Consider the following 25878-nt stretch of genomic DNA (forward strand, 5'->3'; position numbering starts at 1 on the left):
CAACGCGTTTGCTGGTTGTTTGCTGCTTTTTTTTTTTTTTTTTCTTTTGGTTCTTGTTGGTGTTATTGCTGTTGCCGTCTGTTCATCGTTCTGCTTTAGAACAGTCATCAATACACAACATGATCATCCGAATCTCGTCTGTGATCTTGTCGAGCAATGGTTTTGCATGTACTGGTTTTGACTCCAGTCTTTTTGGTTGTGTTTTCCATTGCAACGGTAAGCTGAACTTTTTGAAATTCAAAGCAAAACCCTTTTTGATTTCGTTACTCTCTCTCTCTCTCTCTTTGGCTCTGGCTCTCTCTCGTCCTTCTGCTTTGAACTACTCAATCACTCGTCCTTCCATCCCCCGTCTTCGTCCTCCCTCTGCGGTGGGGAAGAGACACCCCCCCCCTTCGGCGACTGGGCGATCGGCTTTTGGTTTGCTTCTCCACACTCACTTCACTCTCACTCGACTCTCACTTCGCTTCACAAAGCTTTGCTGATTCTGGATCCTTTTTGTTGTTGTTGTTGTTGCAGAGCGGAACAAGAAGTCAGCCTCGTCTCTCAACTCAATCGCCAGTCTCTCTCCAATTCTCACTCCCTCAAAGCTATCGACAAACACAAACCTTCCACTCGAAGCACAAGACAAACAAGAAAAAACCAAGCAAAAGCCTGGAGCAAGAAATAACAAAAAATGTCCAGCGTCAAGGTCGTCGTGCGCGCAAGACCGCTCAATGCACGCGAGCGAGACCTCAATTCGCGCATTGTCATTGAGTTTGCTGCAAACCAAGTCCGAATCGTAAACCCGGCGCCCAGGAACGAGCATGAGCGAAAGCCAAAGTACTTTACATTCGACAAGTGCTACTGGTCCGTCCAGCCGCAAGACCCGGCGTTCATGACGCAGCAGGCAGTCTACGACGACATTGGCCGCGACGTGCTGGACAACGCGTTCGCCGGCTACAACGCGTGCATTATGGCCTACGGACAGACCGGCGCAGGCAAGACATTCTCCATGATGGGCGACACGGATGAGCCCGGTATTGTGCCGCGCCTGTGCCGCGACATGTTTAGCCGAATGATTCAAAACTCGGTTCGCGACGAGAATCTGAGCTACCGGGTCGAGGTGTGCTACATTGAAATCTACAACGAAACTGTGCGTGATTTGCTCGGTACAAACACGACAATGACGCGACGCGTGCGCGAACATCCCGTGCTTGGTCCTTACGTTGAGGACGTGGCTCGGCACGTCGTCACCAGCTATGCGGACATTGAACGCCTGCTTGCGCAAGGCAATCAGCATCGGACCACCGGAGCAACCCGCATGAACGAGCAGAGCAGTCGCTCGCACGCCATCTTCACCATCGCCTTCACACAGACGCGGTTTTCGGGCGATGTCGACACTGCGTTTGAAACGGTTAGCAAGGTCAATCTTGTGGATTTGGCCGGCAGCGAGCGGGCGAAAGCGTCGCTCGCCACGGGCGCTCGTCTAAAAGAGGGCGCCAACATTAACAAGTCGCTCACCACACTCGGCACTGTGATTTCAGCGCTCGGCGAGAAAGGCGGCGCCCAAAACGACGCCTTTATTCCCTATCGCGACTCAATTCTCACCTGGCTTCTCAAGGACAGTCTCGGTGGCAATTCCAAAACCGTCATTTTAGCAGGTAACAGTCGAGCGCAATCACGCCAGGCTTGAGAGGGGGGAGAGAGAGAGAGAGAGAGAGAGAGAGAGAAAAAGAGAGAGAGAGAGAGAGAGAGAGAGAGAGAGAGAGAGAGAGAGAGAGAGAGAGAGAGAGAGAGAGAGAGAGAGAGAGAGAAAGAGAGAGAGAGAGAGAGAGAGTGAATGAATTAATGAGCGAGACTGATGTGTTTGCATTTCTGTCAGCCATTTCTCCTGCCAGTCATAATTTCGAAGAGACTGTAAGCACTTTGCGCTATGCAAGTAGTGCCAAGAAGATTATCAACCACGCTGTTGTCAACGAGGTACGCTATTTTTTTTTCTTTTTCGCCAACACCCGTCATGCCGCTTTTTTGACTCGTCTGGTGTTCCAAAGCTCACTGTTGGTCTTCTTTGTCGTGCTCCCAAACCACTATTCCTTGCATTGTGACCTTTTGGACGCGACTAGGACGCGAATCTGAGGCTCATCCGTGAACTCCGAGCCGAAATTGCATTGCTGAAAAATGCCCTGGGGTCAACAGGCCAGCACGGAGCGTTTGATTCCGCCAGCGCAGCTGCAGCGCTATCCTCTCCAGCTGCCATAGCTGCGGCAGCTGCGGCGACAACCACTGCTGCAAGTGCGCCGCCAACACCGCTGCTCAAGAAGATTGCTCGTTCAGAAGCCTTGGTGGCGGAAATGACTACCTCCTGGCAGGATCGCCTCAGCCGGACTGAAAAGGTTCTGGTCGATCGCGATCTTGCCGTGAAAGAGTACGGCTTGGCCTTGCGGGTAGAATCTGAAGCACCGCACTTTGTCAGCTTGAATGACAACCCGCTTTCGACCGGAGTCACCTTGTACACGCTCTCCCCGGGAATCACTCACGTTCGGTGGGGCGCCATGCGCGTAAGATCCTCATCAGCCGCCGTTACTTCGGGTACGCCGTCCTCTGGGGACGACGTGCCGGCAGAAGACGCCCTCTTCCCCTCCGACATGCCTCAAAACCCGGAAGGAATGAATCCTGCAGCTGTAATTCTTCTGGACGGTGTAGGGATTGATCGCGACCACTGCTATATTGCTGCTGAGACGGACACGGTGACGCTCCATCCGGTCTCTGAAATGTGTTTTGTCAACGGCAACCAGGTGACTGAGCCCACCGAGCTGCACCAAGGTATGAGTTGCGTTGCAGCAGCAATCTGTCTGTTTGTTTTGCTCTTTGGTTTGCACTTTTTCGTCTGACTTCGCTGCGCCCTTGAAAAACAAAAAAAACACAACAACAAAAAAACCCTCCTCTGTTTCTCACTTCCGACAGGTGACACTGTCGAACTCGGCGAGTCTTACTTATGGCGGTTTAACAACCCAATCGAAGCCGCTAAACTCAAAAAGACTGGCGCTTTACGCCCGACTGTGCGGTCGCTCATGTCTCCAAGGCGGGACAGCAGCCGATCCCTTAGCGGCAATCTTCCTGCTTTGGCAGCGTCCAGCGCCTCCGTCAGCGGTAGCTCGCAGCCAAACTCGCCAGGCCCTCAGTCGTCAGTTTTGGGATTGCAAAGCCCCGCCTCTTCAATCCCTGAACCATCCACACCAAGCAAGCCAGCAGTTTCAGTTCAGCACGCGAGTACCTCTCCGATGCGCGACGCTGCTTCTTCTTCTGCTTCTTCTTTGACCTCCGCGGTTGGAGCTGAACAAGCACCTCAAGCACTGCCTCAGATCGACTTTTCTCCGTCCGAACCAGGCGACTTTGAGCTGGAGGCGGAGCGGCATCGCAACCCAAACTACTTGCCTCCAATGCCATTCGACGAGGCTGGAAGCTTGTTTCCGACCATTTCGGCAGAGCTCATTCGACGAGCTCGCGCCGAGTCGATGCTCGATTTGCCAAAGAGTACTACGACCGATCGAGCGCGCGCCGACTCTGTGGTTGACCTGCAGCAGCACGCCGAGAGCACCGAGCACCTGAATCTCATGTCATCTTCCTTTGGGGACGACATGAATTTGCTGGACGAAAGCCTGGATCTCATTGATGATGATGATGCCTTCTCGAAGGAGTTGGAGGATGAATTCGAAGAAGAGCCGTCATCGACGATCGAGGCGACGAATGACAGTCCTGTTGTGCGTGATGGAACGTCTTCCGCGTACACGGAGGGAGACACAACTCTACTTGGAGACGACGAGGTCTCGTTAGACGACGCCGACGAGCAGCACGAGCAGCTCGAGCAAGCCCATGCCGATGCCGATGCCGATGCCGATGCCGATGCCGAAGGGCAGCGCAGCCAGAGCTTGAGCATGACCCTCGACGGCGAACTTGCGCCCGAGGTTGAAGGGAGCGTTGCCACATCCGATTCATTACTCCTCAGCGACGATCACATGCTGATAGATGTTCAGCAGCCATCGGGCGCGGAGGACGTCGTTTTGCCCTCCGGCGACGTGCAGGATGTGGCTGTTTCGAGCCTTGCTGCTGCTGCTGCTGCTATTAGTCGGCCGGAAGAGCTGCAAGTATCCACTGAGACGGTCGACACGAACGTTCCAGCCCAACACCATGACTTGCTCGACACCTCGTCGCTCATCGAGCTTTTGCATCAAGTAGATGAAAGCTCGGTGTTGTCGCAGCACATTGTCAATACTACTGTCGCGGTCGATGAGAGCGCCAGCGCACCTGCGGTGGCATCTTCTGAACTCCCCGCGGACGCAGTCTTACCCTCAGCTACCGATTCCACTGTCAGTCAGTTGGGCACCAGTCATCAAAACACCAGTGCAGCCCCAGAGTTGGATGGCGAACCTGTGCTAGCTGAGGAGGTTGATTCGCTGGCTGCCTCGACGCTCACAACTTCCGAGGGTCATGCTCCACCCACCGTCGAGCCATCTGCGACTGCAGAACACGCAAACGACATGAGCTCGAGCGACGTGGCCGATCTCATCCAAAACAAGATCGATGGATTGTGTAGCCAACTGGCTGCAGAGCAATCCGATTTGCCGGCCGATGAAGGCGAGCAACTGATGCACGAATTGGTGCAGCTTCGGTTTCGCCTGTTTGAAATCCAGCAAGCTCAGGCAGAGGGCGGCTCACCAACAGACGACGGACTCCAATCTCTGCCGCCACCGCTCACCCCCGCACAGCCATCCTTTTCCCGCGTGTCAGAGTTGCAAGCCGTGACGCAGCAGCTCGAGGATGCCAAAGCCCAGCTGGCCGCACTCGACCAGGCCCTCGCCTCTCCGACAGACCGGCGCAACTCTCGCGTTGCAGAGACCGATCGCGCCTTGCTTGCGGAGATGCTACACAAGCTAGAGCTGCGCCAGAGCAAACTAAAAGCCGAGCGAACGCTCGAACACGAGCAAATCCTGCAGCTGACTCAAAATCTGGAGCAGCGCGTTGGAGAGTTGCGGAATCGAGGAGCTGCATCATCGTCGGCCGGGGTTGGTGCGACTTCCGCAGCAGCCTTGCTGGAGCGCCCACGTGCCGATTCCGGATCCCATGCTGCGACAGCACCAGCATCACCAGCACCAGCATCCGCAACAGCAACAGTGTCTGCTTCCTCCAAAGATGAGCAAGTTGTGGAAGCTGCTGCCATCTCGGTCTTGGAGCGTTGCTCTGTCTACATTTCCATCCCGCAGGCAGTCGAGAAGATCGAGGTCGGCAGCGACCACAAGGAAAGCCGTTTCCACTTTTACATTGTTCGCATTCGTGTTGGCGACAACGTCTGGGACTTGCAGCGCCGCTACTCGCAGTTTCGCGAGTTCCATTTAGCCATTCGTTCCAAATTCCCGTCCGGCGTCAAGATTATGTTTCCGCCACGCAAAACCATCGGCCACCGCAACCCCGACTTTGTCGAGAGGCGCCGCATTCGGTTGGAGTCGTACCTTCGGTGCGCGATTGCCGCCTTCCTGACCGAACCGCTGTCTCCCATCGCCGACAATCCCTCCAAGCAGACCATGCAGGCGGAAATCCCATTTCTGCGACCATGACCAAGAACTGAAATGACCTCGGGTTGTTGGGTGCTTTTTGATTGAAGATAGGGGACGACACACATTTCCCCATACAGTACGGCAGAAAAAAAAAGTACAATTCGATAACTATGAGCATTTCCACACAACGAAACAACGCACACACACACACGCACACACACACACACACACAAAACCCAATCCAGTAATAAGACACACACAATTACACACACTAGGTAGAAAGTCGCAAGTGAAGATCACTCGAAGCGGGCATTCGCTACTCGGACGTGTCCCGCGCCGTGCGTGGAGGCAAATCGGACATTTCAATAGACTCGGCCCCTGCAGGTGCAGGCACATCGCGGGAAGCCTCCGTTGTTGGTGCAGCCCGATCATCGCGATGCCTAAACCTTTGGAAGCGACGGCGCACCCTTGCGCCCAACTTTCGGCTCTCGCTCTTCACTTGTTCCGGGTCTTCGCCATCGTCTTCCTCGCCGTCCATCTGGGCGGACGCCACAAGGTCTTCGGAAGTGGAAATGAGCGCTGACGCTAGGCAGACCTGTCTGGGAGCTCCTGGCTTGGCTGGAACTTCCAGAGCAAACGTCATCACGGCAGCTTTCCCGTCTCTGAACGGCTCAATGGCAAGAGGGACAGTCTAGCGAGGCAGGTGAAACCATGAGCATTTTACTCCAAACCCGCACACTTTTTGTCAGCAAAGAAGAAGCGTGTGTTTTCTCACCTTTGTGTGCACAACACGTGCACCGTCTGCTTGGCAAAAGTCCCACAGAGTGATGCTGGCAGAGGGCCGCGTCGACATTTGCTCGAAGGCCAGCGTAATTTCGCGCACAAACTGGTTGTGCTCAAAGCGCACACGAATGCGCCACACAATGAACGCGGCCAGCAAAAGGGCGCAAAAGCACGCGAAAAACGTCAAAAAGAAGTGGATGAGGTTGAGCGGCGGCGGGTCTTGCATGAACGAAACCTCAAAGTTGATGTTTGCGTTCGTGGAAATGTGAAAGTAGAAGACGGTGTTGGACATGTCAAACTGCCGGTCGGAAATGCTCAGGATGAAGCTGTTGACTCGTCGGTTGCGCAAGAGGTAGATTCGATCAGCTGCATGCCAAGGAAGAAAAAAAAAGGCAGGCCAAAATGAAATCAGAACAAGGCTCACGATAACGATAACAATAACGTTCCAGATCGCCCGCAGCTTCCTGGCGAAATGGCACCAGCAAAAAACGGGATACATACTGTTGGGATCAGGGCCGGTTTGGCCCCAGAGATCTACAGTCACGTCTGGAAGAGCCGGAGTGAGGGGCAGCAGAGTCAGCGAAAAGCTCAAGTCAACGCCGTCTTCGATGGGCTCGTAGACAAAGTAGATTGTCTGGAAGACAACCGTGAATTGGTACTTGGTGTTGGAGCTCATGGGGACTGCAGTGAATGCCAAGATAGATGCGACGAGTTTGGCGAGAGTGAGAGCAATGGGTTGTGAGCACAAGCACGGCAAAATAATCAAAAACAAAAAAAAAAAAAAACCACCAGCAAACATTTAAAAATGCCTTGTACTCACAAAAGCACAGCCCTCCATTGCGAGCATTCCCAACAAAGCCATTGCGACATTCGCCACATGTCGAGCCCATATAGCCATAGTCGCACGATTGACACTGGCCCGAAACGGTGTCGCACGATGAGCTGTGCCCGTTACAGTTGCATGGCAGGCATTGCTTCGTGTAGAAGGATTCGTAGTAGCCAGGCATGCACTGAAAAGAGGAATGATGGCAAAGTGAGGGAACGGGCATGGTCCAGGGGCAACTGCAACGTCCAAAAAACACCCCCGACAAAACATCCCGAAAAAACATAGAAATACACAAAACTCACGGAACTACAGGTAGGGCCCGAGCGGTAGTCTGAGCAATTCGTGCACGCGCCGGTCGTGGAGTCGCACGAGTAGCAAGTAATGTTGTGGAATTGCATGGTGCACTGGGAGCAAGAGCCACCGTTTTGCGCGTTTCCAAAGTATCCAGCAAGGCAAGACTCGCAATGCGTCCCGCCCGTGCGGTTGGCACACGCCAGACAGTCGCCAGACGCACTGCATGTGCTATGTCCGTTGCACTCACATGCTGGGCATTGCGAAAAGTACCATGCTTGCGCGGAGCAGTTTGAGGCCGAGGTCGCACTCGTGCAGCGACCAGTGCCGGTGGCAACGTCAAGTCCACACCAGCCACAGCCGGAGCCGGCGAGACAACTAGAACACGACTGCCGCGACTCGCAGTCAACGGGGCAATACAACCCCGATCCGGACTGGTACTGTTGGCACTGACCCACGGCATTCAACGCAACGTAGTCCTTGGATGCAACGCACGTCCGCGACGATGTACACCACAAGCAGGCCCCTGCATCCACGTCCAAACAGTCTCCACAATTGGTCAAGCTGCTGCATGGCAATGGGCAAACAGGCTGAGAGGGGGAGAGAAAGCACAAGCGATAAGCACTCACCAAGTACGACACACAATGAACAATGGTCCAGTACAATGAAAGCAAAGAACGTACGTTTGAGCTGGTGCGAGCAGAGCACTTGGTCACACCACCATAGTACGGGAGCGACCACATGCAAGTGGCATCGTTGTTGCATTCGGAGCATTCGTAACGGGAGGCGCATGGCACAGGAGTGGTGCGAGCCACTGTTTCAAGACGAAAGGACAAAGCAGAACAGATAGAGCAAATAGAGGCCGATTGGAATGAGCGACGGCGAGCGCGCAACAATCGGGCATTGCAAGCGGAGACTCACCTGCCGAGCAAGACGATGCATCCGACACCATCGCGCAGGACGATGTTGCGGAGGCTGAGCGACACGTAGCAGTGTCAGAGCACCATCGACAGCGCACGCCACTGCTGGAGGTGCTCACGCATGTGGTGCACGAGTGCGCAAAGATGCAGCCGTCTACAGCGCACGTGGTTGCAGTCGCTGGTCGGACACTGGTTCCTGGACAAAAAGGCGTTCTAAGAGACGACAGGTTGTTCGGCATGAATCAAGTGTGAGAATTGACGATTGGCAGGAACAGGTACTGCGCCCCCCCCCCATCTTGGAACAGCGGCTTACACTGAGACGACAACGCATTGCAGAGTCGAAGCGCACCACCCACAGCCCGAGTTCTCCTGGCAGGCGTTGGGATCACTAAAGTTTGCACAAATCGCTGTGGAAGAAGAGCCACGTAGAGTCAGAGGAGCGAGAGAGAGAGAGAGAGAGAGAGAGCGATGGGAATGAACATGTCCAAAATCCAGAAATCTCGCAAAAACAAACCGAGCCATCTCACCTGGAGACAGCATGACGACATCGCTCAAAACCCACCCGCGATAGCCGCCAAACATGAGCAGAGCGCCATTATTCAATGTGACTGTTGCATGGCCAAAGCGGCCGCCGAAAATGGCACTGCCTCCAGCAAAACCTGACGGCTGGGCATTCCAGGTCGCACACGCTGTATCATACGTGAAAGTGTCCGACTCGAAGCAGACCGGAGGGCTCTGATACGAATAAACGTACCCTCCGAACACGGCCATCGTTGTTGTTCCTGGCAGCAGGATGGCGGTGTGGAAGTACGAGGGCGTCGGCCCAGCAGTCAACAGCGACCAGCTGCGATCATTCACCCAGTACGCATACAGGTCAGCCGAAGCACTGGCGCCCAGCATGTTGTCTGGTGAACTTCCGCCGTAGACAAAGATGGCGCCAGAGCCATCCAGAACCGCCGAATGCCCAAAAATGCGAATAGGCGCAAATCCAGTCGGTGTGAATGTGGCAACAGTATTGGTATCTGAGAAAACAATGTGCAAAGGGGGGGACGAAACGATGGTGAGTTCAAGGGGCAAGGCGGGGGGGGGGGCGGAGTCAAACGCAATTGCAAAAAACAAAAAGGAAGCGGCATTGAAACACACCGAAAGAATACTCTTGGACAGTTTGCACATATCCGAAAGGTGAATATCCGCCAAGAACAATCGCTTTAAGACCAGAGACGGTCGTCGTGTGGCCAGAAATTTGCTGCAGAGTGCCAGATGTGGGCACGACAAGCGACCAAGAGTTTCCGGTCACGTCATATCGCCATAGCTCCGAGAGGTAGGCTTTGGTGGCATCAATACCACCATAGATGTACATGGCGTTTCCAACTGCAAATGCCGAGTGAGAGTATCGGCCACTGGGCGCAGAGCCGGTGACTGGGGTGATGAACGACCAGGACTGGTCGGTAACTCGGAAACTGAGTCAAGGAACGAGCAAAGGACATGTTCAAAGTCAGACAAACGGGTTGCAACAAGCAAGCAGGCATTTTTTGGGGCGGCATGCTGCCAAACGATGGAAGGCAAACTCACCGCAAAAGTCTGGCTGTCACGGTAAAGTCGGTAGAAAAACCACCGAAAATATACACCATTGGCGAAATCAGCACAGCAGAGTGGAAGACACGGCCATTCGGCACATTGGCGAGGGACGTCGTGTTGGTTGCCAACGACGAAAATCCGCCAGCTGAAATGTCCACGGAGCAGTCGCGACCAGTGTATCCCGGAAAGCACACACACGTTCGTGCAGCAGCAAAGCATGTACCGCTCCCACTGCAATCGTTTGGGCAGACTTCGAGTTCACAGTACTCGCCAGTCCAGCCGGCGGGGCATGAGCAACGGCCAGCCTCACAATAGCCCCGGTCGCTGCAAGCAAACGGGCTGTTGAGGAACGTCAAAGATTGGGTATAAAAGAAGATGGTGAGTGGTGCAGTCAAGAAAGCCAAACCGGCGAGCGCAACCAATACTCAGAAAAAAACAAACAAACAAACAAACAAAAAAAAAAAAAAACGCGGACGCACCAGCTCGATGCCTGATATGACACATTGTAGCCACTCAAAGAATAGCCATAGTCCGAGTAAAACGTCAAAAGCGCTGCTTCGGAGCGGATGACAAAGTCATGGGTTGCAAACAACTGGCCAGTCAGGGCAGCAACCATGGGCGAGCGCACACTGGGGCCGTCAAAGATGAATAGGTAGTCCCAGCTGCACTCCAGGTCCATTTGTGTGACCCGTATGCTGATTACGAGGCCCTAACGGAGAGAGAGAGAGAGGGAGAGGGGGGAGAGAGAGAGAGAGAGAGAGGGAGAGAGAGAGGCAATCAAAGCAAACAGAAAAGAAGGCAAACAAATGAGTCCTCAATGTAAAAGAGCAAAACAAAACAAGCGGATGAACAAGCACATACATCGGGATTGCCTGCGGGGAGCTGCAGCTCAAACTGGCAGTTTAGATTGGCAGAGTAGAGCCCAGGGCCATCGGAAAGAAAGCCGCGTGTGCCGTTGACGAGCGGGTACCGCTGGAGATTGCCATCGCAACCGTACTCGCATCTTGTGCCAAAATATGGCGCGCTGCAAACGCATGCGGCACCGGACGCTGAGCAAGAGCCGCGATTGCTGCACTGCGCCGTCATGTTGGTGGTTGGTTCGCAGAAACGCGGCGCAACGGTCGCAGTGGGTGTCAGGCTGCTACCAGTGCTTGACTGCGCTCCAACGCAAGCCACAAGGCTGCCCAGCACGGCGAGGAGCAGGAGCGGCAGTGCCATGCGCCCAGGGCACAAAGTTGGCGTCCAACGTCGCATTTGCATAGGAAATTGTGACACGAGCAATTCTCTTGCTGTGCGGTAGAGAGCGAGTCTTCCGGTTGCTTGTGATCTTGGAGGTTTGGGCTTTTGCTTTGTTTTGTTTGTGCGCTGGCTTCAGACTTGGTTAGTTTGCTTGAAGGTGGAGACAAAGTAGAAGCGAAGCAGACGGACGAAATCCGAAAGGGCTCTGCGGGTCTGGGCGGTGTGATGCACAATCCAAGTATGAAACATACAAAGCAAAAGTGAGCATTTTCTGAGCAGACCTGTCAAACATTTCCAAGTATGGCTTTGTCAAAAGTCAAAGAAGGTGTTAGATTTTGCAAGGCTGCTCTCAGCGGACGAGTTCTTTTGCAGGGTTTCGAGTCGGGATGGAGCAGCATGCACTGGTGAAATGTCGGGTGCAGCACGAATGGAATGGCGTGTCGGGACAAGAGGATGAGCTGTCCAAAGAATGAGAATGAGAATGAGAGGGGGGCTTGGATGACGCAAAGTGCAGTCACACACGAGTTGGCTGCGAGCGGGACGCCCCTTCAGAAGCTGGGGCAGATGGGCGAAGCAGAGTGAGAGAAGGGTTGAGCGCGGAGTGAGGCGGGAAGAGTAGGAGCGGAGAGAGAGAGAGAGGGGGAGAGCGAAGGAGGGAAATTGACGGCGGGTCGCGCAATGGGAGTGGAAGGGGAGAGAGAGAGAGAGAGAGAGAGAGAGAGAGAGGTGGGCAAGTGTGAGGGGGCTGCGAGTCAAAGCCAAAAGGACCAGACGAGGAGAGGACGGCGAGAAGAAGGGAAAGAACAAGAAAGAGTCCCATTGCATTGAAAAAGAGATAGATCAATGCATTGAATTACATTGAAAAAAAAAAAAAATCAACTTCTCACTGAATCAGCCACGATGAGAGAAAAATGATAACTGAGTAGATCTACATTGCCATTCATTGCCATTGCCATTGCCATTGCCATTGTCATTGGTGTGATTGATTTGAACCTGGAAAAATCAGTCCTCTCATTCATTCGGAAAAACATGTCCTCATCATCGTCACCAACTCCGACACGGCGATTGTCGCTCTCTGCCCCAGAAGCAGCAACTACAGTACGAGAAAACACCCACACTACTGCTACTCTACTCCTATTCAACAACACTTCATTGTAGAACAAACGACGACGCACGATGACCTTGTTATAACAGCTTACTGATGGCTGGGACACGCGGGGGGGGGGTTGGTGATTCGGGAATCTCCCGCCAAAAAACGAAAAAGAAACAAACGCATGGCACCCCGCCACGATACTCACATCACATCACTCATCACATCACTCATCACTCACATCACTGTCATGATGCACACAGGTGGCGGCTGCGGCTGCTGTAGTGGCTCAGCAGCTCGACAGCGACAGCGCAACCACTCCACACCACCACGACGACGACGTCAATGGCAGGGACGCCGCCGCCACTGCAGACGAGCCAGGCAAGCCGAGGAGCAGAAGTTCGTCAAGGCGCAACAGCATCAGCGCTGCAGTGGCACAGGCAGCAGAGATTGTCGCTCGCCTGGTCCAGAGCACCGATTCGGGAGCTGGCGTCGGCTTGGATTCTGCTGATGCTGCTGCTGATGCTGCTGATGCCGATGCAGTCACAGAGGCTGAGAATGACACGACAGAGCATGACATTGCCGAGGCACCGGCTGAAGAGGTATGAAATGAAACCCCAGAAAACTAAGTGGAAATACTTGCTGCCAAGCTCACCAAGCGTTTTGGCTTTTGAATGTCATTTAGGAGCCTGGCATGCTCGCACAGGTCGCAGAGTCGTTCGTCACACCCGGAATCAACGCCGGCGTCATCAAGTTTATGAACATTGCTTTTGTCGGTAAAGTTTCGGCTGCAGCGGCGGTGTTTGTTCGTGTTGTGATTCTTCTTCTCAACATTGGCACACACCGTAGGCCTGTTTCTCGCGCTCGGATTCTGGCTGTATGCATCCGGTGCCAACATTCACGTCATTTTCCTGACTGTGATTTCCGTAGCCTTGTTTGCCTCTGTCCAATGGTAAAACGTCCTGACGACTCGCGATTGAATTTCGTGCATTCTGCAATTTCACTCTCCTTTGTTTTTGTTTTGTTTTTGGTTGGCTCTATCGCCGAACTAGGTTTTTGTTGTTACTCGGGTCACCCCAAGCACCCACGCCAGCACCAGAAGCACACGCAAAGACAGACTGATTTTTGTTTTCCTGTTCCAAACAGATTCTTTTCGCACACTTGTCAGACTGATGGTGGTACATTTTTACTGGTTAACATAACGGATTCTCAAATAGTTGACCCTTAACCAACCCGCTTTAGGGTTGGAAGCAACATAATGACAGCAAGAAAGACAAGGACACGCGGGGACGGCACAAATCAAAGCAACAACAACCAAAACGGAAGAACAAAAGAATGCGAAAGCAAGGGTGATTGCGGGTGAGTGTGGGGGTGGGGGTGGGGATACAAAATAGAACGTTCGCAAAAAGATGCAGTAATGTACAAAAGCAAGAAAAAAATGAGATCAAGTTCAAAGGTGGGAAGTCTGCGAGTTGGATCGCGCCGTGAAAAGCCAGCAGTCTCAATTGGCAGCAACACTTGCAGAGGCAGATTCAACCTGCATGGGAGTGTGCTCGTCAGACTGGGAAAAGTTGGAGCTGGCAAGCAAAAAGCCCGATCGTCCGGACAGCGGAGGAGAGGGCATAAGATGGGAGGTCAGCGAGCAGCTGACAGACTTTGCGTTGCCTGCAGGCATGGGAGAGCTTGACGAGGCCGAGGTGGACATGATGGAGGAGACCGACGATGACTCGGATATGGTGGTATTCGGCGGGGACATGACGGAGGAGGATGTAGTAGCAGAGTGCGCACCAGTGCGCATCCCCCCGGAGCCAGTCATGGGGTTGTGTGTCGTGGTGTCTTGGCGCAAATGATGTTGCAGCAGCTGCGGTGCTTGTTGTTGTTGTTGCTGCTGGAACTTGTCCAGTGCCATGATCTGATGAAGGTGCTTTTGCTGCTGCATGGCGCTTGCGTTGTACATGCCCAGGAACATTGGCGACGGGGGCATCATCATCAGCGGGGACGGCGAGGCCAACAAGTTAGCCAGGAGCACGGACGGGGAGTGCATTCCACCAACGAGCGACGAGCCGGGGATGACCATGAACGGAGCACCGGATGCAGCCAGTTGCTGGGCTGCCTGAGTGGACTGGGGTGGCAGGTCGGAGGAGCTCTGGGAGTGCTGCTGCGGCTGCTGCGGCTGCTGCTGCGGCTGCTGTTGTGTCTGCTGTTGTGTCTGTTGCTGCTGCTGCTGATGCTGCTGCTGCGTCTGTTGCTGCTGTGCCTGCGGAAGAGTCGGCTGCACTGGCTGCGGCGTGAAGAGCGAAAAGTTCATGGCACCCATAGCGAAGGGAGTGCCCAGCAGACTCGGCGAAAAACAGACCGTAGGGGAAAGGCCAATGGCGACACCGCAATGGGCGTCATCACTGCAGGGCAGCGTTGGGCATCGTGAGGGGCTGGTTGGGGCGTCCCGGAGCTCGTCCAATGAGGACGCCCGATTGCAAGCCGCTCGCAGGCGCCTTGAGGTTGAGTGCAGCCTGCTTGTTGTTTGGTCCGAGAGCAAGCAGCTGCTGAGCAGCCTGCTGAGACTGCTGCTGAGACTGCTGCTGGGACTGCTGTGGCTGCTGCTGCTGCTGCTGCTGCTGCTGTCGCTGGTGTGCGAACGTCGGTGGTGGCATCAGTCGGTTGGGAACCTGGTGCTTGGGCATGGTCAGTTGCTGGTGCTGAAGCACGTGCTGCTGCTGCTGCTGCGCAAGCGTCGGAATGGCGCGCGGAGGAGCAACAATCGACGCACGACTGTTGCCAGAGACAATGACGGAGGCAGCGCACATGGAGGAAGGCGGGGGCACGAAAAAGGACGCGGGAATACCGCCTGGTGCTGGGCAGTCAGAGTTGGAGTTTAAGGAAAGGGCGCCAATACGGGGCATCTTGCGCAAAGTATCCTGGGACTGCTGGTCGGCAAGTGGACGCTTGAAGGTGACAGACCCGCTCTCGTTGTGCAAGTCCTGCATTGGGCGTGTCTTGCCCGCGTTGAGAGCGCCAGCGACATAGTCGGCCAGAAGGGTATCGGCAAAGAACCCGGGCGGCGGGATGTGAGAAGACGAGGACGCAGCCAAGTTCGAGGCAGACAGGTTGTGCGCAGAGCCGCGACTGGACGGACGGATGGAATTGCCCAGACTGCCAAGGTGAGACGAGTTCGAGATGGAGTCGTTGTCAGACATGTCGTCCGAGTCATCCGACGCAGACGACGACAGCGAGTCAGAGGATGCCGCAGACAGGCGACGGTCGCCAGACAAGTCATCAGCGGGCTTGTTGGCGCGATGCCGCCGGGTTCGAGCCTGTTCGCATGGTTCTAGCATAGCGAATTGGGGAAAAAAGGTCGGTGGGAATGAACAAGATGTTGCTGCTGGTCGAGCGCAAACAAAAAGCCCCATGCGCAACAACTTACTCTTGCCAAACATGTAGTACACGTAGGGGTTGACCAAGGTGAGCATGGGCGAGTCGGCACGGAACTTGGTCTCTCGTTCGGCCGAGCCGCGAACATGCAACCAGACATGCTTCTGGACATTGGCCTTGGTAGTCGTTTTGCCGTGGTAGCTTTTGCAGACCTGGTTGTTGCAAGCGGGTCGCAAAGTGAACAGCAGGAAGAACAACAAAAAAACGGTCATAGGACAAACTCCGGCACCTCAAACTGCTGGTCGCTCCCCTTGACTTGGTACGGGTAGGTGCAGACGAATCCCTTGCAGCCAGGCATGGTGTGTCACAGCGCGCAGTAGTAAGAGAGGAAGAAAAAAGGACAAAGGGGGGGGGGGTTTAAATAACGGAGGGTCTCAGACCGACGAAAAGGAGGAAGATAGAAAAAATAGGAAATGGAACTCCTAAAAAAAGAAAGTCAACTTGAACGCCTTCCCAAATGAAAAGGAAGGGCGTGCAAGATTGATGAAAAGACGGAAAAAGCCAAAGAAACAAAAAACCTCAGCAGAACCACAGAGAGAAGCAGAGGGTTGAGGGTTGAAAAAAAGAAAAGAAAATGAAAGCACGGAAAAAACAAAAACGGGTAGTTTGAATCAAAAACTACACGAAAGACGACAAGACAAAAGAACAAGGAGGAAGTGGAACAAACAAAAATAGTCCTGAAGAAGACGGCTATCCGAACGAACAAAAAAAATTCGATAGGTTGGCTGGCAGGGAGGAAGAAACTGCAAAAATACAAAAAAAAAAAAAAAAAAAAAAAACACAACACCTGAAAAAATGAACGCCAAACAACATAAATCGAAAAACAAAAATCAGCAAAAGTAAGAACAACGGACATTCAGCGGCAGCGTTACACTTTGACAACCACCAAAAGCATCTCAAAGAAGACAAGAACATGCACACACACACGCACACACACACACAAAACAAAAAAAAAACCCCACGCACTAAACAAAATTGAACCACAACAAAGCCAAAATGCCTCAAAAGTCGAGATGGAGAGAGAGAGAGAGAGAAACATAAAGAAAGAGAAAAAAAAAAAAAGAACGCGATGGCTTGTTGTGTGGAGATTCATTGAAAAGCGCGAAACGCGGCCAAAAGAACAGAAAAAAAAAACAAACAGAAAAAAAAAGAGCCGAAGACCGACCTGTTGCGCTTCCGCTCGTAGGATGAGGCATGAGGAAGGTAAAGATAATCCAGACACACCCCACGAGCACGAGCGCGGCTTTTGGAGAAAAGCACGCAGGAGAGTGAAGAACGCATTGTAAATAGCCGTGGGGAAGTGGGAAGTGTTTTTTCCTGTTTTTTTTTGGTGTTTTTTTTTTTTCTTTCCCTGTTTTTTGAATCCACAACCAAAAGCGCCCTGATTTTTTGGGGCATTTGGTCAGCCATCAGAGAGAAAGTTCCGTGTCAACACAAGCGTCAGTCTCACGTTGAATGGGAATGACTGCGAGTGTCCCCGATGAGCGTGGCAGATGACGCCGCAGACGCCAACCGAACGGAAGTACAAAAGAGAAAAAAAAAAAAAAAAAAAAAAAAAGACAAAAAAAAGAAACAAGAAAATCGATCGCCGTGAAACAAAATAAAAAATAAAATTCAAAATCAATCCGCCAATCGGAAGGCTGGATTGGTTGGGAACAAAACAACGCTGGAACAGCTTGAAGTCCAGCTGGCTTCTGCAGTCGAGCGAACCGCCCCACCCCGTTGCACACTCAGACACTATACACTAGCAGAGGTGGTTTGATGGGAGTGTGCGAGACCGAGGAGCGAGAGCAAACGGAAACAAACAAAAAAGAGTCCCCCGAAAATCAATGACATGTCTTCCGTGTGTTTGTGTGTTTGAACGCACATGCGTGGAGCGCGAGACCGCCCCTCTCACCATCCCCATGGCGAGCCATCGATGCGAATGAGGCGAGAGACGCGAGTGATAAGAGCGTGTCGCTCATACGCCGCGGTTGGCGAGTCTCCAGGGGACCGCAGGACGAGTCGAGGGAGGAGGGGGTGGGCAAGGTGCGCCAAGGTGGGGCTGATGGGGGATCGAATGCTCAGCGGCATCATTAGCCGCACCTCCTGCGCGAATGCACGACGAACGCCCCCCCACAACACATCTGCGCGCGCCTTCAAGAGGCCACAAGCGCGACACTCTGCCCAGCCAAACGCAACGCGCGCGACCGATGGCTCTGACACGGACGACAAACCACGCTGAAAAACCAAATAAAAGAAATAATAAAATGCCAACAATGAATAAAGCCCGAACTCCCGATTTTCGTTGTTTCATTCTTGTCAGCAGACAAATTGCTCACCAAATGAGAAGTGAGCCTCGTCCAAAACCAGCCACGAGAAAATAAAAGGCAAATCAAAAACAGAACAGAATGGAAAAAGAAAAAATGGGCGGGAAAATGGAAAAGAAAACAAAACAAGGCGGGATTTCACATGAGTGCAATGCATTGAGCAGACCAGCTGGAGGGGAGGAGGGAGAGTTGGGCCACCCAGAGTCGATCGCCAAAACGATGAACACAGGGTGCTCGAAAAAGGTCTCCACAACAAAGGAAAGCTGAAATTGGTGGTTTTGCATTGTGGTATGGATGAGCGCCATGCCAATCCAATTCGGAGTCGGAACCTGCCAAACTCATCTCCACATGATTTTTTTGGTTTTGACCCCCTTCCGCCTTATGTAACGCACACAACAAGACTACTTGGTCACAACACAACTGAGGTCATGGACCGAGAGATCGGCGGCGGGTGTGTCATGGAGGAAGGATCGTTGATCATCGATCGAAACGGCTTGTTGTCAACATCGTCATCGACCCCGAGAACCCAACCGAGGGATCTGGTAGCCGACTGACTTTGCCACTGCTGATGTGCATTCCTTTGTAAACGCTCTCTCTCTCTCTCTTCAGAGCGAAATCGCACAATCCAACCTCGCTCTGAACGAGCACACACACACACACACAAAACAGGCGGCGATTCATCGGCTGGATTCGGGTTCAACGTTGCACAAAAGGCCTTTGGCCATCGCCTCCTCGCAAGAATTCAAAACAAATGACACCATGCTACGCAGTCATTGAATCTGAAACATCTTGTTGATTAACTTTGAAACATTCTGTTGATTGAAGTTGGCATTTTTTTTTCTGGGTGGATCATGCAAGTGGGGATTACGCAGACAATCAACAACACGGCAAACACAAGAAAGCGCCAATATCGAAGCCCAGTACAACGAGCAGCATCACAACCAAATAAAAAACAAAAAACAAGCAGGCAGGCAACAGAAGAAGGCGGCAGCCGCGCAACCCATAAGATTAAAAACAAACACAGTACGGGAAGAACAACCTTGGTACAAAAACTTCAAATAAGACACGAGAGACATCCAGCAAAAAAAAAAACTGAATGAAGGGAATGGACAATCGGACTTGTCATTGGATGCAGCGAACGGCCATTTTGGGATGTCAACAAGACAAAAGGCCACATCAGTTGAACCAGTGCGAATCAGAAAACAAGTCAAAAGCTTCGTCCTCGCTACTGGTCGTGGGAATCAGCTGGGGATTGGCAGAGAGAGACCAGGAGGCAGTCGCGGGCCGGGTAGCGGCAGATTCAGCGCGGTTTGGGGATGAGTCCTTGGCACGGTCCCCAGGCGATTCAGGACCGCTGGGTGCACGCTGTCGATACACGGCTGGCAGAGTGGGCTGATCTTGAGCCGACGACGACCCGCGGGAAGTGTACAACCCGTCTTGAGCAGCAGAGCCCTTGGGTGGAGAGCCAACAGCCGCCGACAAGGCTGTCTCTTCTCGAGACAGGCCAAACTGAGGGTACGTCGCATAGTCTGCCCATGCAGCTGCATCGTCAGCTCCAACCACTCCTCGAAGCACAGTGCCAGAGGTCGCCGAGGACGTCGAAGGCGCAGCGCGCGGCAAGAAGGCACCAGAGCTGTCGTGATCAAGCTTGCCGGCAACGGCATTGAATGCATTGCCCTTGACGGACGTGGTTGTGGACGACGAAAGGCTGCCAGCGGTGTGCTGAGAGGGAGGCGAGCTGGCATGTTGCCAGACAGCAGCAGTAGCAGCGTCGAATGCACGACCATCATCGGAGGAAGAATGCGGGTAGCCACCGGGACCTGACAGCGGGCCTCCCTGCATGTGCACCATCGCTTGGTGCTGTGCAATCGTGAGCGGGGAGTGCTGCACAGGAACATGGTGGTGCTGGCCCAAACCGTGTCGCGGAACGGGACCGAGGGTTAGCGTTTGGAGCTGCTCGAGCAAAGCCTGCTGCTCGAACAATGCCTGCTGTGCGGCAAGCGCTTGCGACTCCATCGACGGCAAACCTCCCTGGTAGTGTGCATAGGGCGGCTGGTGGGCCTGTCCGCGAGAAGTGGCCTGGGCTCCGCCGTGGCGAAGGTGGAGCTGGCCGGCAGAGTGGCCAAACAGGTGCGGGTTGGCACGAAGCGACTCGATCAGCAAGTCGCCCGTCAAGTCATGGCCAGACGGGTGCGCTTCACCGCCACGGAGCCCGGCCGACACGGCCGAAGGCAACGGCGTGGAAGGCATGCTCTGCGAATAGTTGGCAGCGCCTTCGCCGGGTGTGCTGCTCTCGTTGGAGTGCAGGAAGTGGCAGCGATTGCCATACGGACACGTGCCGGTTGCTTGGAACGTGCGGCAGACGTTGGTCTTGTACTTTGGGTGGCGCAGAATGTGACGCAGCTCGTGCCGGCCATGTGCAAACTGGCACTTGTCCTTGTACTTGCAGAGTTTGCTATTCTCGAACGAATGGCACAGCTCGGTCTTGTACAGCACATTCGAGCTCTTGCGGGAGCGGGTTGTCTCCTCCGTCTCGCCGGCGGGAGAGCTGATTGGGCTGACAGGTGCTGAGACGCCATAGCCCACAGCGCTTGCACGCATGGTGGGCGGAACTGCACTCGGGTAGAAAATGCCACCGCTCGTCACAATCGACAACGGGCCTGCGTTTGGAGTGACGGGGGCACTTGGGGCGTGTGTTGCCACGACTCGCGAGGTTGATGGTGCACCAGCAGTAGCACCAGCATTGGCAGCAGCACCAGGAGCAGCACCTGCAGCAGCGGTAAAGCGCACGGCGGATCGATGGCTGACAGGGGAGGATGTGCCAGAGCCGCCATTGCCATAAACCAGCTGCTGCGGGCCCGCCAAGTGCATGGAGCCGCCAGCCTGGCCAAAGTAGGCCGCATTCTGCATGTGCCCGCCATCTTGACTGGCCGGGTAGAAGGGTGCTTGAGAGGACGACGCAAACATGGGATGCGATTGTTTCGAGTGTTTTTTTTTTTTTTTTCTGGATTTTTTGTTGTTGGGATTTTTTTTCACGCCTTTTGACGTCGATGGGATCCAGGAGCGCGGATCAAAGGGCAGCCGCGGTGGGTAGTGGAGGGTGCGAAACAATCGTGCGCTGTAGTGGACGACGAGGGGAGGACGTGTTTCAGCAGGGGACGGGAGAGAGAGAGAGAGAAAAAAAAAAAGAGTAAAAGTCAAAAACATTATTCGCAGGCTTTGAAAAAAAAAAAAAGTGACAGAGATTAGTTTGACATGTACAAGCTGACCTTTGGCCTGACTCGAGCGGAGGGAGCGAGCGAGCGGGCGGAGAGCGAGAGCGTGTGGACAGCGGTGTGAGCACAATCGGGTTTGCTTGCACAGGGGAGCACAGGAGCAACAAGACAACAACAGGAGGAAGAGGAAAAAAAACCTGTCAATCAAACACGCTGAAAAACGATAAAAAATAATAAAAAATAAAATAAAAATAAAAAATAAAAAAAAATAAAAAATAAAAAAAATAAAAAATAAAAAATAAAATAAAATAACAACAAAATGGAATGAGCGGCTTTTCGCTCGATGAGTCAAAGCAGGGCGAAATGCAGAGAGGTAAAGTGGCGGGTCAGGAGGCGGGGAGGAGGGAGGGGGGGGGTTGGGAATTGTTTTTTTTTTTTTGTATTCCGCTTATTGGAGAGTGGAAAAGCTTCTAAGGCTCAAAAACCACAAAGAGGAGGATCATGATCAGGGGCAAGGAGTAAGTGACAAGGGCAACGTGTTTAACTTATTCTTGCGGTTGCAAATTTGGTGCCAGCGTCCTGGTCATTACGGGCGCCGCTTGGTGACTCGGTTTGCTCATGCTCACCGGGTTTCGGGGGTAGAAGTGAAATGGTGGTCTTCTCTTCTGACCTGACAATGCACTTTCCCCACATCTTCGACGTGGGAGAGTCAGCAGGCGGGGCTCGCGGCACAATGTCCTGCAGGGCGCGGGAGTGGACGAGTTTGATGAAGGTGGTGTGGCTGGGTGTGAATGTGTTGTTGATTTTTGCTTCGCAGCGGGTGCGCCAGATCGCCCAGCGTCCGAGGTGGTACAGGATCGTGGCAAGCGCTCGCATTTCCTTTTTACGCGCAAGCGTGGTGGGGAAGGGACCGAACAGGAGGGCTTTGTCGAACCTTGGGAGGGAACTTGAGTGAGCGTGCTGGAAGATGGCGTTCGCGGTTTCCCAAACCGCTTGGGCTGTGTGGCAGCGGACAAGGATGTGGTGCCAGGTCTCTCTGGCCGAGCGGCCGTCGTGTTTGCAGTGCGCGCAGTCGTAGCGCCCAGTGGCAATTCTGTCGTCGTACTCTTCGCGGGAGAGCGAGCCGGCGCGCAGGGCTTGACCATCTGTTTCCAGCCAGTCGGCGCCCAGTCGGTTGGTGCGGTGTGCAATGCGCCAGAGCAGGGAGGCTTGCTTGGATGTGACTAGACTGGTTCTGATGGAGCTGGCCAGTGATTCGAAGGGCACGTAGCCAACTTTGTTGATCCACCATTGGAGGGCGTCTGGTCTCGAGGGACGTGGAGTGAGCAGCTGCCTTAGCGTTTTCAGTTTGAGCTTGTGCGATGTGACTTGCAGGGGCTTCTGGACGCTTGAGTGAACACCGTTGAGGACGATGTTGCTCCAGATGAGGGGCATGAGTTGAGTGCGGCCAACATGGTACAGCTGCTTTCGTGGGAGGAAAATCTTTCCCCGCTTGTTTGGTTCAGGCTTGGTGTTGGGGGCTCGCCAGTAGACGACGGTGGCGTGTTGCGCGGTTGCCAGGCGGAACTTGGTGACTAGGAGGACTAGGCCTGGCTGGGCAGGTGCGATCAGGGCGTTCTCCGACTCGTAGAACACTTGGCCGGCTCCGAGTGAGCTGCTTGTGAGCGGGCTGCCCGTGCGGAGTTTGACAACTCTGAAGAGTTTGGGATTGGCGTCGTCGTCGTCGGCTGGTTGGGCCCAGCACCACGGTAGATCTTGCACTGACGGGATTGTGGAGCTATCCTGCTCTACGAGCGACGAGAGCTGGCTCCGGTCGAGTGCCTCGTGGAGCGTGTTGTAGTATTTTGCGTTGGTGAAGCTTTGGACGAGCGAGAGCGGGGACCACTCTTCTCTAGCTGGGTTACCGATGAAGCGGCGCAGGTCGCGGACGCGCATGTATCCGTTGAGGATCCAGCTCGGCCACCAGAGCGGCTTGCCGCCGTCCTGAATGTCCGGTGAGTCCCAGAGAGGGTGAGCGAGCGCCTCGTCGCGGCAGGCAGGGGTTTGGAGCTCTGGCCTGAGCTCGTGCCATGCCTCAAAGGCTTTGTGCCAGAATGCAGAGATGCCAATAAAGTCTGACGAGGCCTTGATCACCAGCCTGAGCACGTTGAGTGGGCATGCTGGCTTGTCTGCCGCACGCCAGAGGCGGCCGCGATGTGCTTCCATGGGGCAGCATACGGCTGACACCATGCCAGGGCGGCTTGGGCGAGGAGGGCTTTGAGGTGACGCCGAACAGGGATGAGTCCGAGTCCGCATGCCACGGATTTGATTGGTGCTGCGACGTTGGCCTGGTGAGTTCGCGGCCATTTGCTTGGGTGCCAGAGGAACTTGTCGATGATGCGGGTGAGTTTTGCTGTCTGCTCGGACGAGAGGGGCACAAACCTCGCTCGGTACCAGACTTTGGACAGCGCAATGGTGTTGGCGATGAGCACACGACCTGGGAGTGACGGTCCGTGGACGAGCCATCTCGACAGCTGGCCGTGCAGCTTGTCAAGTAGGTCGCCAAAGTTTGCGACGGTCAGATCACCGTGGCCGAGCATGACACCGAGGTAGCGCGTCGTAGAGTTTGGTCCAACCCACTCGAGGCCTTCCAGGTCGGGGGGAGGCTTGCGCGTTGCAGTTGGTCCGAGCGGGATGATGGTGGTCTTTGGTGCATTGATTTCCAGATTTGTGGCCGTCCCCACAAACTTGAGCTCGTTCAGCAGGTTTGGGACGTCTGCTGGTGAGGCGAGAAAGTAGGACGAGTCATCTGCGAAGAGGGTGGGGAGGATGACAAGATCGTCTGGCCGGTCCTCATTCGCTCGGCCACGCTTGCGATCGGCTTTGAGATTGCTGCTGGGGATCCGCAACAGCTTGAGCTTTGTGCCGTACGTGATGTAGTCTACGATGGCGCAGGCGTAGAACGCGAAGAGCGTCGGCGAGTCGCAGCCTCCCTGGCGCACCGACCTTTGAATTGGAAAGTGATCCGAGACTCGGCCTTGGTACACCATCGCGGAGCGGCCATTGGTGTTGTAGAGTTTGATCATGTTGATGTAGCCTGGCCCGACTCCGTACGCTCTGAGTGCAGCATACAGGAAGTCGTGTGAGACCTTGTCGAACGCCTTGGACGCGTCTGTCATGGCAATCACTCCAGGGGTTTTGATGGTGTTGCACAGATCAATCACATCTCGGGTGAGATGGACGCAGCCATCGATGGTCCGAGAGGTGACAAAACCGTTTTGGTTGAGTGGTATGATGTCGTTGACCACCAGCTGCAGCCGAGCGATCACTGCTTTGGTCAGGAGTTTGAAGTCGCAGTTCAGCAACGAGATTGGTCGGTAGTTGCCAAGGTCAGAGCGCGGGCCTTTCTTGTACAGCAGCTTGACGAAGCCGTCCTGCATGTATTCCGGAAGGCGACCATTTTCGAGCGAGCGGTTGGCGATGGCGGCGAGGATTGGGGCCAGCTCGTGCTTGAACTTCTTGTAAAACGCAGTGCCCAGCCCGTCGGGCCCTGGGGACTTGCCAGGTGCAGTTTTGTTGATGGCGTGGACGATCTCCCATGCCTCCAGCGGTCTGCTCATCAACTCGTGGTCCTCGTCGTCGAGCATCTCGTTGGGCTTTGCATGGCTGAGGATGTGCCGGGCAGCTGCTGGGTCAATGGGTACGTGCGCATAGAGCTTAGCGTAGAAGTCACGCTGGGCGTCTGTGATGCCGGCCGCATCGGTGACTTCTTTGCCGTCGACGAGGAGCATTGGGATGTGCGTCGCCTTTTGGGACTGCTTTTCGAGCGAGAAGTAGAAGGAGGTGGGGTGTTCGCCCTCGGTGCGCCACTTTTTGGCCGAGCGGACTCGTGCTCCTTGCGCGCGATGCTCGAGCTCAGCTTTGACACGGGCTTCCTGCTCCGCTCGTTCGGCTGCAAGCAGTTTTGCCTCTGCGGGGGATGTTGCTGCGAGGAGATTGCCTTCGATGATTTTGAGCTTGCGGCTCGCTTGGGCCAGAGCCTTCGCCCGGTCTTTCGCAATGGAGCCGCACAGGCACTGGGCTAGCCATGCTACGTCGGCCTTGAAAGCAGTCCAGTGGTTCTCGGGGTCGGGGCGGCGCGCCAGCTCTGCTATCTCGTTGAGTACCATGCCGCAGAAGCCAGCGTGTTCGAGAATGGTGTCGTTCAGCTTGAAGGGTGGAGTGCATCTGTCTTCCGCGGACGGCGCCACCAGGTTCACACAGACGCCTCGATGATCCGAGTGTTGGTAAATCCTGGTCGCGGTCGACTTGATTGTGAGCGGGAGGTTGGATGACAGGAGCATGAGGTCGATGCGGGAGGCTCGGTGTGTCTGGTTCTTGCTCGGCCATCGTGTGTATTCGACAGGGTCATCGGCATGGTGGTTGAGCAGCCAGGCATCCTCGAGTGCGTGCTTGTTGATGAAGTCCTTGAGAGCGTGGTTTGCCTGTGTGGCGCTCCTAGGCTCTTGGCTTGGCTCTGGCTGGACGTACAGGTGGCTGATGTTTGGTGTGTTGTTGAAGTCGCCGCCAATGATGGCGGGCAGCCTTGGCTCGTCGTCGTTTGGCTGGGTGGCTGACTTGATGAGGTCGCTGAGTTGGTCCAGGAACGCCACTTTGTCAGCTTGTGAGCCAGATGCCGGGGCATAGAT

General features: G+C 54.3%; 7 protein-coding genes across 8 annotated transcripts; 2 read left to right on the forward strand and 5 right to left on the reverse strand.

The window, feature by feature from the left end:
• The first annotated feature begins 199 nt into the window (after positions 1–199).
• CAOG_07455 (kinesin family member 1C) lies at positions 200–5706 on the forward strand. Its single transcript, XM_004343264.2, has 5 exons — positions 200–216; positions 517–1640; positions 1862–1959; positions 2103–2802; positions 2944–5706. Exons 2-5 carry the CDS (start codon positions 674–676, stop codon positions 5589–5591), a joined length of 4413 nt encoding a protein of 1470 aa, XP_004343314.2. The 5' UTR covers positions 200–216; positions 517–673; the 3' UTR covers positions 5592–5706.
• On the reverse strand, positions 5642–12074 carry CAOG_07456. 2 transcript variants are annotated; one of them, XM_004343265.2, is made up of 14 exons: positions 12056–12074; positions 10791–11626; positions 10409–10638; positions 9924–10268; positions 9495–9811; positions 8879–9373; positions 8665–8758; positions 8353–8564; positions 8115–8245; positions 7443–8021; positions 7135–7324; positions 6816–6995; positions 6307–6680; positions 5642–6222 (listed from the first exon to the last, which is right to left on the reverse strand). In XM_004343265.2, exons 2-14 carry the CDS (start codon positions 11187–11189, stop codon positions 5848–5850), a joined length of 3921 nt encoding a protein of 1306 aa, XP_004343315.2. In that variant the 5' UTR covers positions 11190–11626; positions 12056–12074; the 3' UTR covers positions 5642–5847. The 2 variants fall into 2 exon arrangements, with proteins under 2 accessions (XP_004343315.2, XP_011270786.1); XM_011272484.1 differs by having other exon boundaries at positions 10791–11381; positions 12056–12073.
• A 123-nt stretch (positions 12075–12197) lies between these two features.
• Positions 12198–13471, forward strand: CAOG_07457 (hypothetical protein; the record flags this gene model as incomplete). Its single annotated transcript, XM_004343266.2, has 5 exons — positions 12198–12266; positions 12522–12860; positions 12944–13034; positions 13108–13210; positions 13311–13471. The coding sequence occupies 5 exons, from the start codon at positions 12198–12200 to the stop codon at positions 13378–13380; spliced, it is 672 nt and encodes a 223-aa protein (XP_004343316.2). The 3' UTR covers positions 13381–13471.
• A 288-nt stretch (positions 13472–13759) lies between these two features.
• CAOG_07458 (hypothetical protein) lies at positions 13760–14575 on the reverse strand (the record flags this gene model as incomplete). The annotated part of the gene is made up of 1 exon (XM_004343267.1): positions 13760–14575. One exon carries the CDS (start codon positions 14573–14575, stop codon positions 13760–13762), a length of 816 nt encoding a protein of 271 aa, XP_004343317.1.
• A 79-nt stretch (positions 14576–14654) lies between these two features.
• CAOG_07459 (hypothetical protein) lies at positions 14655–16448 on the reverse strand (the record flags this gene model as incomplete). The annotated part of the gene is made up of 3 exons (XM_004343268.2): positions 15917–16448; positions 15680–15839; positions 14655–15583 (listed from the first exon to the last, which is right to left on the reverse strand). Exons 1-3 carry the CDS (start codon positions 15983–15985, stop codon positions 14655–14657), a joined length of 1158 nt encoding a protein of 385 aa, XP_004343318.1. The 5' UTR covers positions 15986–16448.
• A 2350-nt stretch (positions 16449–18798) lies between these two features.
• On the reverse strand, positions 18799–21520 carry CAOG_07460 (zinc finger protein 36). The gene is made up of 2 exons (XM_004343269.2): positions 21266–21520; positions 18799–21114 (listed from the first exon to the last, which is right to left on the reverse strand). Exon 2 carries the CDS (start codon positions 20961–20963, stop codon positions 19173–19175), a length of 1791 nt encoding a protein of 596 aa, XP_004343319.1. The 5' UTR covers positions 20964–21114; positions 21266–21520; the 3' UTR covers positions 18799–19172.
• Positions 21521–21751: 231 nt separating this feature from the next.
• On the reverse strand, positions 21752–25850 carry CAOG_09093 (hypothetical protein; the record flags this gene model as incomplete). The annotated part of the gene is made up of 2 exons (XM_011272524.1): positions 21752–23348; positions 23429–25850. Coding segments are annotated over 2 exons (4019 nt in total), but the record flags the coding sequence as incomplete, so codon positions are not given.
• Positions 25851–25878: the final 28 nt, after the last annotated feature.

This window comes from Capsaspora owczarzaki (genome assembly GCF_000151315.2).
Source record: "Capsaspora owczarzaki ATCC 30864 unplaced genomic scaffold supercont2.15, whole genome shotgun sequence".
Lineage (NCBI taxonomy): Eukaryota > Filasterea > Ministeriida > Capsasporidae > Capsaspora > Capsaspora owczarzaki.